Source organism: Carettochelys insculpta, chromosome 14 (assembly GCF_033958435.1).
Source record: "Carettochelys insculpta isolate YL-2023 chromosome 14, ASM3395843v1, whole genome shotgun sequence".
In the NCBI taxonomy this organism is placed as follows: domain Eukaryota; kingdom Metazoa; phylum Chordata; order Testudines; family Carettochelyidae; genus Carettochelys; species Carettochelys insculpta.
The window spans coordinates 24,340,072-24,352,948 of record NC_134150.1 but is presented as its reverse complement, the minus strand read 5'-3'; the positions used below and the strand labels follow the sequence as shown (position 1 = coordinate 24,352,948).

The 12,877-nt window shown below is 41.7% G+C and overlaps 1 protein-coding gene across 3 annotated transcripts in view; it reads right to left on the bottom strand.

Moving 5' to 3' along the window:
- LRP3 (LDL receptor related protein 3) overlaps positions 1 to 12,877 on the bottom strand; it is a 38,574-nt gene that overhangs the window by 7,535 nt on the left and 18,162 nt on the right. For all 3 annotated transcript variants that reach the window (XM_075009058.1, XM_075009060.1, XM_075009059.1), the window contains one exon: positions 127 to 335. In XM_075009058.1, the coding sequence (XP_074865159.1) occupies positions 127 to 335 (209 nt within the window). The remainder of the gene's footprint in view (positions 1 to 126; positions 336 to 12,877) is intronic.

Below are 12,877 nucleotides of genomic sequence, written 5' to 3'. Positions count from 1 at the left end.
GACATATTGGCGTTAACATGAAGAGTTTGGTCAAAAGAAACTACTTTTGTCACAGGATTTGTGATAGGGGTGGTAAAGTACTTCTGCACAGCCCAACAAAATTCATTAAAATGGTACAGAGTTTACCTCTGATGTAAGAAAGGCGAAATCCCTGAGCCTGTCCTGAACTCAGTGCATCTGAGTGGAAAAATATCCAGACGTGATCCCGTGCAGAGATGAAGGAGGGTGGTATGGAGGATCCACACACTCTATACTCCTCCCTCTTGGAAGAGGGACCAATCATCAGCCAGTCTACGGCACATTTCTGAGAGTCCTCCAAGTCAAAGTTCTTAAAACTGCCAGGAGCAAAAGAACACAAATGAAAGACAGAGGATAAAGTCTGGAAGTAAGGACACAGCCTTTCACACCTCACATATGTGATAGCAATAAGTTAGACACTCAAAGAGCAGTGAATGTGCACACCATCACAGCTGTCATTATTGTCTGTTTAGAAAAAGTACCCATGCAAGAGGCTTACACCCATATACCGAAAACCACAATAATACACAAGCTTACTGACAAATCAAACTAAATGAACACCATGACAAAGGAACCCCCTTGACAGCACAAAATGATGGATTTTCCGTCGCTTGAAGTTTTTAAATCAAGACTGGAAGCCTTTCTAAAACAAATACTCTATTCAGCCACAAGTTACAGCCTGTGCTATGCAAGTCAGATTAGGTGATCATAATGATCCCTTGTGGTCTTAAAACCTATGAATAAATAAAATCCTTCCTGGACAAAGAACAGAAGGAAACTGCAAAGAACTCCAAAGTTCCCCTGTTGCGAAGAGGGAAAACAATCAACTCTTCAGCCTCTGCACAGGCAAAGGAAATGCAGGACAATTCTTCCACTCCATTATTTCCAGCCCAAAGGCTGAAATGTTGATGTTTCTCTTGTGTGTCCCAAAAGTTTGCCTCCCAAATCCATTTTGAGCTTCTGTATTCAAACACTCAGATTGAATAGTCCTTCCTCCAGCTCAACCCCAAATACTATTCCACACAACTGTAAAGAGGATAGAGGGGGCCCCAAGTTGCAAGACTACTTCACACTCTATAGCTTGTAGCTCAGGGAGGTGAAACCTTTGTGTGGGCTTGTTGCATAGCTGTACACCCAAGATGCCAAAACTAGGTTTTATTTCCGTTACATACTGATAACCTCAGGTTAGCATAATACCCTAACACAACATGTGGACTGAGAATTTTTAGAAATGGAGAAAGCCTTACCAAAATGTGGGCCATGTTCTACACGGAAACTTTCTTAGATCTCAGAGGAAGTTCCATGAGAACTTAGAATATGCAATATTCCATGATGGAATATGACCTTCTGGAATTAATATCAGAAATATATTCCACAGTATCAGAAAAGTATAAGTAAGCCAAGACATTTTCTCTGTGGCAAGGGGAAAAGTGCAGTTGCCATGCAGACTAAAGAATTCATTCTAGCCAGGAAACTCCAACTGCAGTCATCATCCTAGTTTTATGCATATACAATATCCAAACAAGGTCTACGACACAGATATATGATTAACGAGCGGACAGAGCATGAGGAGGATGGAAGAAGAGTGGTTTAAAAGCACAAAAATTAAATGAAAACTGAGAGAAGTCTAGTAACACTATGTGTAGTGCTCATAAAACTATCTAGCTGACAGGAAAAAAATCCACAGAAAAAATAGCTTAACTCTTTTTTTTTTTTTTCCAAATCCCGTCCTGTGATGCTCGCTGGTACTCTAGTTTGCCAGATACACTCTTAAAATACATCATTCTCCAATACCAGTGATACTATTAAATCCTTGTAACCAACGGATTTAGTAAATTAGTTAGTGCCAGAGATTTTCAATGGCAGGGTGAGAAGGCAGAATATTGGCACAAGATAAATTACAATATATCTCTGTCCTGTATGTCCTTCCAGAGCCTTCCTTCTAATGATGAAAGATGGACATGCAAACATATAAAAACAAGAAAGAAATAGTTTCGAATGACATAAGCCAAGTATTGGGATGAAACTAGCGAAGAGATCAATATGGACAAACAACAATAAAAATTCGCAACCAATGACATTTGTTAAGACTGTGAAGCAGTCCATCAATTGAAGTAGATGCTCAGTCATAACTTGATAAAAAAACTTCACTATAAAATTATACTGAAGGGAACAATCCTGCATAAGCTGAGAAAGATGAACCAGATCACTTAAGTCTTTTCTCATCTCTGATTTCTACAATTATAACTCTCCAGTAACGTGCATAATAAATCTTGGTCCCAAAAAATTGTCTTTGAGTCCTGCACATTTTTAATTCTAGTAATTTAAAATAAAGACATTTCAACCACACTGGGTATCCCCAAAGAAAAATAAAAAGAGTTTGAATTAGAGGTACATTACACTGCCAGCTTACCCTCTTCTTGCCATCATTCTACATTCTGCAGGTAATAGAGTGTTACATTACATCACAGGTCTGTAATTAACAGCACTGTGTACTTGTAAGACAGTTTCCACATGAGGATCTCTAGGTGCATTACTAATAGCAAGTCTCTCAGTTAATTATGACAATTCCGTGAGCTAGGGAAGTATCTTTATCCTCATTTCCCAAGAGACAGCATGAGATGCAAAGAGGTTAAGTGACCTTCCCCAATGCCACAAAGTCAGTCAGAGGCAGTCACAGGATAGAACCTAGGCTTTTTAATTCCATGATGTCCCATCCTCTGCCATAAGACCCTCTTTCCCTTTAAATGACAGAAGTATACTGGGGCAGTGGCAGAATTGTATTTGTGAGTAACTCGTCTTTCAAAGAGGCCATGAAGATGCATGTCTCTTGGAAACAGTCATTTCAGCACATGAAAAGGGCAGATGCAATTTGTCGACAAACCTTCAAATCCCAAATACCAGCTTATAGCAAGTTACAGTTTGGAAAACATTATGGAATAAACAGAGTTCACCAGCATGTAAAGTTGTGTTTTAGTTTATTATTCAATCATGTAAACAACAGATATAGTAACAAGGTGCAACTCCTACCCTTGTGGGCAACAAAAAGGGGTAAAAGGAAAGTGATTTTGTGCCTTGTATAGTCTCTATCTACAGAAAACTCTAAAATGTGTCATTCCTTAAAGGGATACTGCTGATAATGGGGAGAGTTTGCACTCCAAAAATAGATTTTTCCTTAAGCTTCCCGACAAGTTAAACTGTCTGCAAGTTGATGTTTAGAAATATGTTTTGGTTCACCTAATTTAACTACAGATTTATTTCAGATCAACAAAGTTAATGTGCATGAACAAAGTACAGAATTGCACTTTGCAACTGATATTGAATATTGTCTACAGATCTTAGTTGGTTTACTACTTAGAACACTGATTACAACGGCAAGATTTGCATGGAAAGTTTCTGCTACATTAATTTAGCATTTAAATGGTTCACTGATTAATTTTATCTAAGTATGTCACATAATTTGCCAGACCTCCACTACTTCCCATCTTTCGCCATCGGTAATTTGATCTTGCAAAGCTGCCATAGTCCATTTTTTTTTAATGCTGCCACCTAAGAAACACAAGCTGTGGACATCTCCTATTCTAGAGTTTTATTCAGTTGGAATTCTCCCAGACTACAGTGAAAATTTTTGTATCACCAAGGTTAGCCTGGCTGCTCAATGGGTAATGATACCCAATAGAAGAGGAGGGAGAAGTTCACAACACCACTGTACACAGACAACACAGACTCACTTCCTACATTCTTAGGAAACGGACATAAAGGAAGCCAACAAGTTTACAGATCCTGAGGGAGTTTGCAGCCTTCACTTGAACCAACAAGTCACTTATTATTTTTTCTCGTTAATTAATGAAAAGGTGAAAAGCTAACTTGCTTTGTAATAGAAAGTATCCTTTCAAAATTACTGGCTAGAGCACGCACCTTGTAAACCCAGGGTTGTCAGTTCAGTGCTTGAGGGGGGCTTTCAAGGTTCTGGGGCAGCTTAGATTAAAAAGAAAAAACCTGGCAGGGATGATGATGGGTTCTGCCGTGAGTGCAGAGGACTGGACTTGATGCATTCTCAAGGGCCCTTCCAGTTCTATGAGACATGTATTATTTCAGCTGTCCTCATTAATAGTGATATATCCCCAACGAAATCAAGAGAGGCAATAGGTGATGTGCACGACAATGTGAAATATAACTAAATTAATTTGAATCTTTTAGGCAAAACAAACACTCTTTGATGAAAAATATTAACTTACGTTAATTTACTGCCTGAACTATCTGTTTATATTGCTGAACTTCTAAAATCAGTTCTATATAAACCACAAGGTTCTACTACTTAAAAATATTCCACGAGATATGGAGGGCATTCTATTTTTGAGGAACAAAAACTTCTAATGTGATTTGATGGAAAGACAACAGTTACTCTGCTTTCCTAGAATTCTGCAAGAAATGGGTAAAGCACATACTGTTTCTTTACTGATATAGTATTTATGAAAAGACCACCCTAATACACAGCAGAGATCTGGGCAGATTAATGTAAATTATAGAACTGAACATACAATGTATACTGTCTGTAAATCTGCTCCAGAAAGCAGAAATGGACAATAATGACATTTTTCTAATACCTTTCTAATATCAATGTCACTGCTAATAATTGCATATAACCAGCTTAACGTCAATAGCCACTTTCACTGCTGTAAGTTTTTTAAAAAAAAAAAAAAAAAAGCCCCACTGAGTTCTTTTACTGCCTGGACTTAATGAGGCAGTGTACAGCCAAAATTTAGTTATACAATAGTATGTATAAAGAATTTTCTTCCTCTTTTTGGAAGTGATTTAGGCACAAAAAACTGGAAAATAAAAATATTAAACTCCCAAACTTTTAAAACTTAGAAAGACAAGGACAGTGTCAGCACAAAAATGAACAAGGGACTTGTGACGTTATTGGATTTTCAAAGGAATGGAAGAACCATTATTGTAACCATGGCCCTAAGTTTGCACCAAATCTTGTGCCAATGAGGGGTCTAATGAAAGCTGGTAATTCACTGAATCTATTTATGATGCTTATATGCCTGTATCATTTTTGTAGGTAAAGTTGTAAGTATTGGCTCTGTACTTTTATTAGAAATGCTAAAGTGCTGTGAATTCACAACAGGAGGCATGGCAATCTCCTAGCCAGCTGAAGATAGACTTAACAGAGAAAGGGCCTCATCAGACTCCAATCCATATCTCAGGAATTGAGCTGTAGACATGTGGTCTGGCTTGTTGCCAATGGCAGAATGCCCCACAAAAGGACTTGGACAAATGTCCTGATCATGTGATTCTCCATTGTGAACATGATCCCAGGCAAGGATTTCCCTCCATATAGGCAAGGCTGTAAAAGGAACCCTGGCAGTCACCATTTTGTCTCCAGTGTGCAATCTCCCATCACCAGGCTGCAGTTTGCAGGAACATCTCAGTGCTGAACTGAGCATGAAGGGACTGCTGGCCCATCCTAACAAAGGCTGTATTTCCAGAGACTATTGGGTTAGCAGTCTATTCCATCTGATGCATGCCTGCATCGAGGATTTTATGATTGATGTATGTAATTTGACCACGTTAACCAGTGCTTTTTTTGTGCTGGTACTTGCTGGCACTGACTTTAACAATTATTACTCTCACCCTATTCTTCCTTTCTTTTATTAATAAACCTTTAGATTTCGGATTCTAAAGGATTGGCACAGCATGTTGTTTTTGGTAAGATCTAAATATATATTGACCTGGGAATATGGCTGGTCCTTTTGGGGACTAGAAAGACCTGTGTGGATTTGGTGAGATTGTTTTTCATAGTCTCTTATCTGTGTAAGGAGGGATACTGATTAAGGCACAAAGGAAGCTGGAAAGCCTGAGGGATTTGCTTCTGTAACCCCTTGCTGGCCAGGAAGGCAGCAGAGATGGTCTTTGTGATTGGTTTGGCTTGCCTTATAGAGAAGGAAACCCCAGTCTGGGGTTCTAAGTGGCCTGGTTTTAAGCAATTTGCCCAGGTTTGGGGGTCTCAGCATCGCCCAAGGACACTCCATATAATTACATGACAAAGGGTGCAAACATTGTGATAGAAGATGTACAGAAGAAAGAAAATGTTAAGTACCTAACTTGGCCCTGAAAATCCATCAAAAATCCAGAATAAATATTATAGCTGGATTAACAAAGCACTGACAATATAAAACAGAACAGCCAATTAAGCAAGAGAAGTCACTCTTGTTTGCCAAACTCTCTCAGCAAGGGTAGATTGTGAACAGAGAAGATGACTTAATTGGCTCATTAAAAATTCCCTTTAACTGGTTAGAGAAAGGACCCAGGACTCCAGAAGTCTTGTCTATTCCCAGCTCAACAAATGACCTGCTCTGTATCTTCCAGAAAGACACCAGGAGCCTACTTTTCAAGGCTGAGACTAGCACCTGCAATTCCAACTCAAGGCAATGGAAATGAGGGTTTTCAGTACCTTTGGAAAATCAGGACTTAAACAACTCCTGGAACTTCTCTCCCCACCCTCGTAAAAATAAAAACAACACTTACGTGCTTCACAAAGACAACAGTAAGCATTCCCATTATTTTTCAAAGGTTACTCACACTAGTAAGGGTTTGCCAGGGTAAGACCTAATTTTACAAGACCTAGTTTTACAAGTTTCCCCGGACGGTGAGGGAATGAATAGGAATTTCAAGAGACCTTTGCTGAATTTTCACAAGACAGACGACTTGTGTCACTGAGGCAAAACCAGATAAAAGAGATATGCCAAAATGGCGAAGGAGAGTAGTTAAGAAGGCAGGAGGGATCAGCCATCACTATTCCATCCTGAATTTTAAATGTGGAAGAGACTTCTCTCTCACTCCTGTAGCCTCAGTAGAATTAAATGCACTTAATTAAAATAGTCTTACCATGTCATGATTAATTAAAAACAATCAGATAACAATAACTACTGAACAAAAAGACTTTGATTCTGATCTTCAACTTGTAAAATCTATTCCAGAGCATGTACTGCATGGGAAAGTTCAATAGTTGATCTTACAAGGTAGTCGGCAATGCACAATCATGAAAGAGAGCAAAAGAAAATATTTTGCATGAGGTCCTCATATTTGGACATAAGAACAGCAGTACTGAGTTAGACAAAAAGCCTGTCTAGCTCAGTATCCTGTCTTGTGACAGTGGTCCAATGCCAGGGGCTTCAGAAAGAATAAACAGAACAAGTAGTCAAATGAGCTATTTCAGGGGTCAGCAACCTGCAGCTCTTTAAGGAGCCACTTGAAGCTCCAAACACTGCCACCGCTGGCTCCTCTTACAGCTGTGGAGGCTGACGCCACTTAAACAATGCCTGCAGTTAAAATGGAATTTAGTTGTTTGCTTAAGCAGCCTCCAGAACCAGTGAGCAGTCAGCTACAGCAGGGGGGAAGCCAGCAGGGCAGAGAGCCCTGGAAGAGAAAGCCAGCAGGGCAGGGAGCTGCCCATACACTCCATTAGGGACAGTCAACCTACAGGAGAGCTGAGGGGAGGGGTGACTGAGCCTGTCCCTGCCAGAGCTGCACAGTTGCACTGAGGAGGCAGCAGCAACAGGAAGCAGCAGCACATACATAGCTCCTTGGCTAAGGCATGTAAATCGTGGGGTTGGGGAGGTGGTTTGTGGCTCAAGGGGTTAAACCTGGGGATGGGGAGTGGGTTTGGGGCTGAGGCGGGTGAAGCCTGGAGATGGGGATAACAACTTGCCAACTGGTACAAATTACTGTGTGAGTGCTGCTCTTAAAATAGAGGTGACAAAAAGTACGGTTTGCCATTGTTTATTAAGGACTGTCACATTCATGTGCACTGCGGCTCTTGAAGTACTGATTTTGTAACAGAATTAAAAGAAAAATAGCTCTTCTCTTCTCACTATTTGGGTTGCAGCCCCCTGATCTATCTCCTATCACCCATTAATAATAGAGGTGGAAAAAGTACCCAAAAGGGTATTCAAGTAAAAGTACAGCTGCTTGGGTGGTGAGGTGGGGCTCAGTGGTTAGTGTACTTAAGTACAAATCACTGGTGTCCTCCTTGAAAGCTACTTGAGTAAAAGCACAAGCGCACACAACTATGTACATAAGTACATCACATCTTGATTGTACATTCATCCCTTGCTATACAAGCACAACTGGTTTCCAAATTTCTGCTCGTAAGTGAAAACTCATAACAGCGACACTAAATTCCCACTAAAATACATACAAAAGTCTCCAATTCGTTCCAAGGGCTTGTAATTTGACATAAACCAGTTGAGTTCAGGTACTTCTCTGATTTATTTGAATAGTTTGGCACCAGAAATAGAATGTAGTGTGTGTATGTAGAGAAGGGATTTCTAACCTATGGGTCACGACCCAAACATGGGTCCCATTAGATTTGTTAACGGTCGCCAGGTGGGCAGTTTCCACCTGTACATGGCTATTAAAGAAGCCATTTGCAGTTTCTTAATACTGCTGCCTCAGGCAGATATCTACCAATAACTGCTGGAGATGGCAGGTATCTCTATCACTAGAGATAGCAACTACCTTATGCCTAGGTGCTGAAACCTTAACACTGGAGTTGATTGCTGGGGGCAGGAGGACTCAGAGAGCCACCCAGCCTAGCAGCCCCAGTGAAGAGGCTGCAGGAAGAGGAGGAGGAGTGTCTAAGGCTGGGACTGTTGAGAGATGCAGGAGGGGGTCTAAGACTGGGGGAAGTTTGGGGCTGCAGGGAGAGTCTAATGCGGAGGACAGTTTGGGGCTCCCTGGGGGGGTATAAAGCTGGGGACAGTTTGGTGCTGCTGGGGGGGGTGTAAGCCTTGGGGCAGTTTTGGGTTGCTGGGGGGCTCTAAGGCTGGAGGAGGTTTGGGGCTACTGGGTGGGTTTAAGGCTGGAGGCAGTTTGGGACTGTGGGGGGCAGTTAAAACCTGGCCAAGGGTGAGGTCCGCAGGGTTAGCAGGAGGTCCAATACAGTAAACCCTGGAGTTACCCAGAGGTTGTTCCTGCGACCCTTACATAACTCGAATTTTCCTGCAAGGGGAGTGGAGCCAGGAACCAACAGGCCCTGTCAGTTTCCTGACTCCCAGAGTGGCAGGAGCTCAGAAACAGGGGCAAGCTGGTTCCAGTCTCCCCATGGCTTTCAGGTCCGGGAACCTGATCAGCTTGTGGCTGGTCAGTTTCATACTCCCACGAGATCAGGGTAGAGAACCTGGCTAAGAGACTTCTCCCTCTCTCCCACCAGCCAAAGGGCTGTCAGACAGCTGAATGTCTGAAGGAAGGGAGGGAGAAGGCTCCATCTGCAGGTCTCCCTAGCCCCCAGCCCGGACCCTGCTCATATAAACGGGGGGGGGGGGCGTTCACTCATACGTAAAAAGGTAGGTATATGCGTTCTTCGTTTTAGTGAGTACTCAAAAGTAAAGTACTCATTAAACGAGGGATGAGTGTACTCAGTTATCCAGAAGTGAAAGCAGCTGCACTTTAACTCAAGTAACTTTTTGCGTACTTTTTCCATCTCTGATTACTAGATTCTGGGAGTAGTAGTTAATAGTTACCCAAGTCTCTTTTTCCTAACATCCATTTGGAGACCTTTTGTATTAAGAAAAACTTTTATAAAATTGTAGGTGTTTGGTAACAGAAGAGCCGTGCTGGGAAAATAGGCTGTTTACATATCATGACTACTAATGAACTGGCTTCCTAAATCTGCAATGACACAATGGAAATCCCATGCCCAGTAGCTACCTGCTTGTTCCTAGATTTTGACATGTTCTCATTCAGGAAGCCTCCTTAAGAAGTGATTGGTAAAAAGGACTATGCATAAAAGCAAATATAATTTCTGACTGTTGAATCTGTCTCTGCTGAGTCTCGAAAATGAACTACAAAAGGGAAAAGAAAAATGATGAAAAGGTAAGCAGCTTAGGAAAATCAATACAAACATATGAAAGGAAAATACTGTATTAAAACAAAATTTTCAAAGGGGATGCCCTTGGGATACAATGTATTTTATCCACATGTAGAACAGGACATTGTTTTATTGGAAGCAGTTGAATGATTGTAGAAGAAACTGGCCCAGACCGCAATCATTTTGTTTACCATAACTATTTACAATTGTAATTTCATCCCTTAGTGGTTCCTGGCATACCTCAACTATGATGTTGTGTAATGCTGCTATCTTGCTGGCAGTGAAAAAACTGAGTATCAGAGGAAATACAACTGGTTAAATACAGCACACAGGACTTTTTTCCTTCTAAAATCCAAATATCAAATCAAGAAAATTAGTGTCAGTTTGCCCCTTCCATACTTTTCTACAACAATGGGGGTGGAAGGGCACATCCAGTGGTTACAGCAACAAAGGCCAAGCACCTGGATTCATTGCTATGGCCATGCTATGGGACTCTGAGCAAGTCACTTACCCTCCCCACTTCTCAGTCTCCTCCTATGTATAATGGTCCCTTCAGTTCTCGGGTTCTATGATTCTATAATGTAAGTCCTCTAATGGTGCTGCATGCATTAACAGCTGTGAAGTACTCAGAGATTTTCAAATGAAAAGATGTGCACAGGATGTGAAGTGACAATAAAGTGACTCATAATAAGTCAGAAAAAGCAGCTATTTAAACAAAACATCTTAACCCATCTGTCACCGACGGCCCAAACTGATCTCTTGAACATATACACACAAGGCTCCCATTGTCCTCAATGCAACCTGTGCATGTGAATCGTAGGGCAGACATTAGCACTGCATGTTTAAATCCCATCTGATTATCTATGACAAAAACCAAACACTGTTAGACTTTTCACATAAAAATAACAACTCAGCACCCTATAGCTCTGAAAGAAGATAGCTTATGAAAACATATTACCCCCATTTCCACAGTCATCTTTCCCCCAGTTACTTCAAATTCTTTGTTACTGGCTATGTAGATTCCAAATCAGGCTATAAGCGTTGTGGTAGCATCCCTAAATACCAACAACAATTTTCATTAAATAATGCCTATATGAACTGCAACGGAGTTATGAATGGGCTGAATAATTTGGCCAAATATTTTTAATGAACACTTCCATATAAATCTTCCTTAGACTCTTCTGCTCTCTGTACACCAAAAAGAAAAGTTCTATATTTCATTAGTGCATTTTCCCCTAATTTCCAACAGTCTATTTAGCTCACTCTTCCAGTCCAGAATATTGTAATGGACGTTGAAACGACATACCTATTTGTGGATCTCAAATATTGGCAGATATGCATTTGGTTATATTATAATTAGTTCCTATTTCAAACAGTGGAAGAAGGAGCCCTCCTATTATTCCATCTGTGGTAGATTCCTTTTTAACTGTAGAGAATCTGCAGTTGAAGAGGTTTGCAGTCCTTTTAAGCAGCTGAGCTTCCGACTCAGCAGATGGTGTCGATTGCAACAGCATTAAAAACAAAAAAATGGCTTTTTTCAAAACCAAAACCCCCCCAAAAAAAAGTTCCTAGTCTAAAGAGGATACTGTGATTAGCACAGAAAACAAAGTTCTCTCACAGTATGTGAACATTGCAATTCAAAGTATCCTTTTCATAGTTGTATGTATGTTTGTGTGTATATACTTCTTTTATTAAGAGCAATTCCTAAAAAGGACTGAATTTATGTCATTAAATGTTAACTCTTTTATGCTAATTGCTTATTTTCAGAGGTGTTAAATACCAGGAAATATTTGCTTTACCTAATGTAAATTGAATGGACCAGTGATGATATGTTGAACTCTCTGTTACTATATAGTATGACTTAGTGACATTATTACAGAAATGTCACTCTTCGCAGTTTCTCTGGTTTGTTATGAAAATCTTAAACCTCTTTGAGCCTAATTTTCAAATGGGGCTCTAGAACATGGACCTACAAAACTGGAGATGGTGCCTTCATTCATATCAATGACTGCCTAATAATTTGTGCACTAATGTGTCTTTCTGTACGCAAATGAGAGCTGGGGAGCCGAGTTTGATCACGTCAGCTAAACAAGCATTTTGCCCCTTTAGCTTCATTTGAATGGCAATGGGGACATAAGACTTGGATTAGGCTAGCAGCCGAGTTTAAAGTCGAATGAATATTAGGACTTGACTAACTACTCTCCCTGTGCCTCAGCTCCCCACTGTCCAAAGGAGAATCACAGTATTTCCCTGCCTTTCAATCCTGTAAGGATAAGTACATAACAAAATTGTGAAGCACTCGTGTACAGGTTGAAACTCCCCAAACTGGGACTCTCTCATTCAGCATCCAAAAGAACCAGAGATGTTACTGAAGCACAGACACCAGGGTGGCAATTTAGTATGGAGAGCCTGGCTGCCTTGGGAAGGGGAACCTAGCGGGGCTTGTGTCCCTGGCCAGAGGCACAGACAGCCTCCATGGGGCCAGGGCTGCACCCAGTGCCTGAGGAGCTGGGAGCTGTGCTGACAGCCTGGTTGGGAGTGCACTGATCTCTGCAGGGCTGGGGCCAGAGCCAGCAGCCCGGCCCATGCTACAGCCAGTCTCCATGGGGCCGGAGCTGGTAGCCCAGCCCGACCTACAGCCAGTCTCCGTGGGGCTGGGGCCAGAGCCAGCAGCCCAGCCTGTGCCAAAGCTGGACTGCAGCTTCAAGGGCCAAGCCAGCAGCCCAGTCAGGACTGAGCTGGCGCCATATGGCCTTGGCTGTGGCCAAGGTCGGAGACGGCACCTACAGGGCCTGGGCTATGTCTGACAGGATAGCCAGGGCTGGAGCAATTTCCACGGCTGGCAGACCAAGGTGGCCATGTTAGCGTCAACCCAGCAGGGGCCAAGGTTCAGGAAGGAGGTAAGGGGGCTCTGTGACTGGAGTCGGGGGAGACAAAGGACAAAAACAGGACCCAGCAGCAGACTAGGTGACCAGAGCAGAC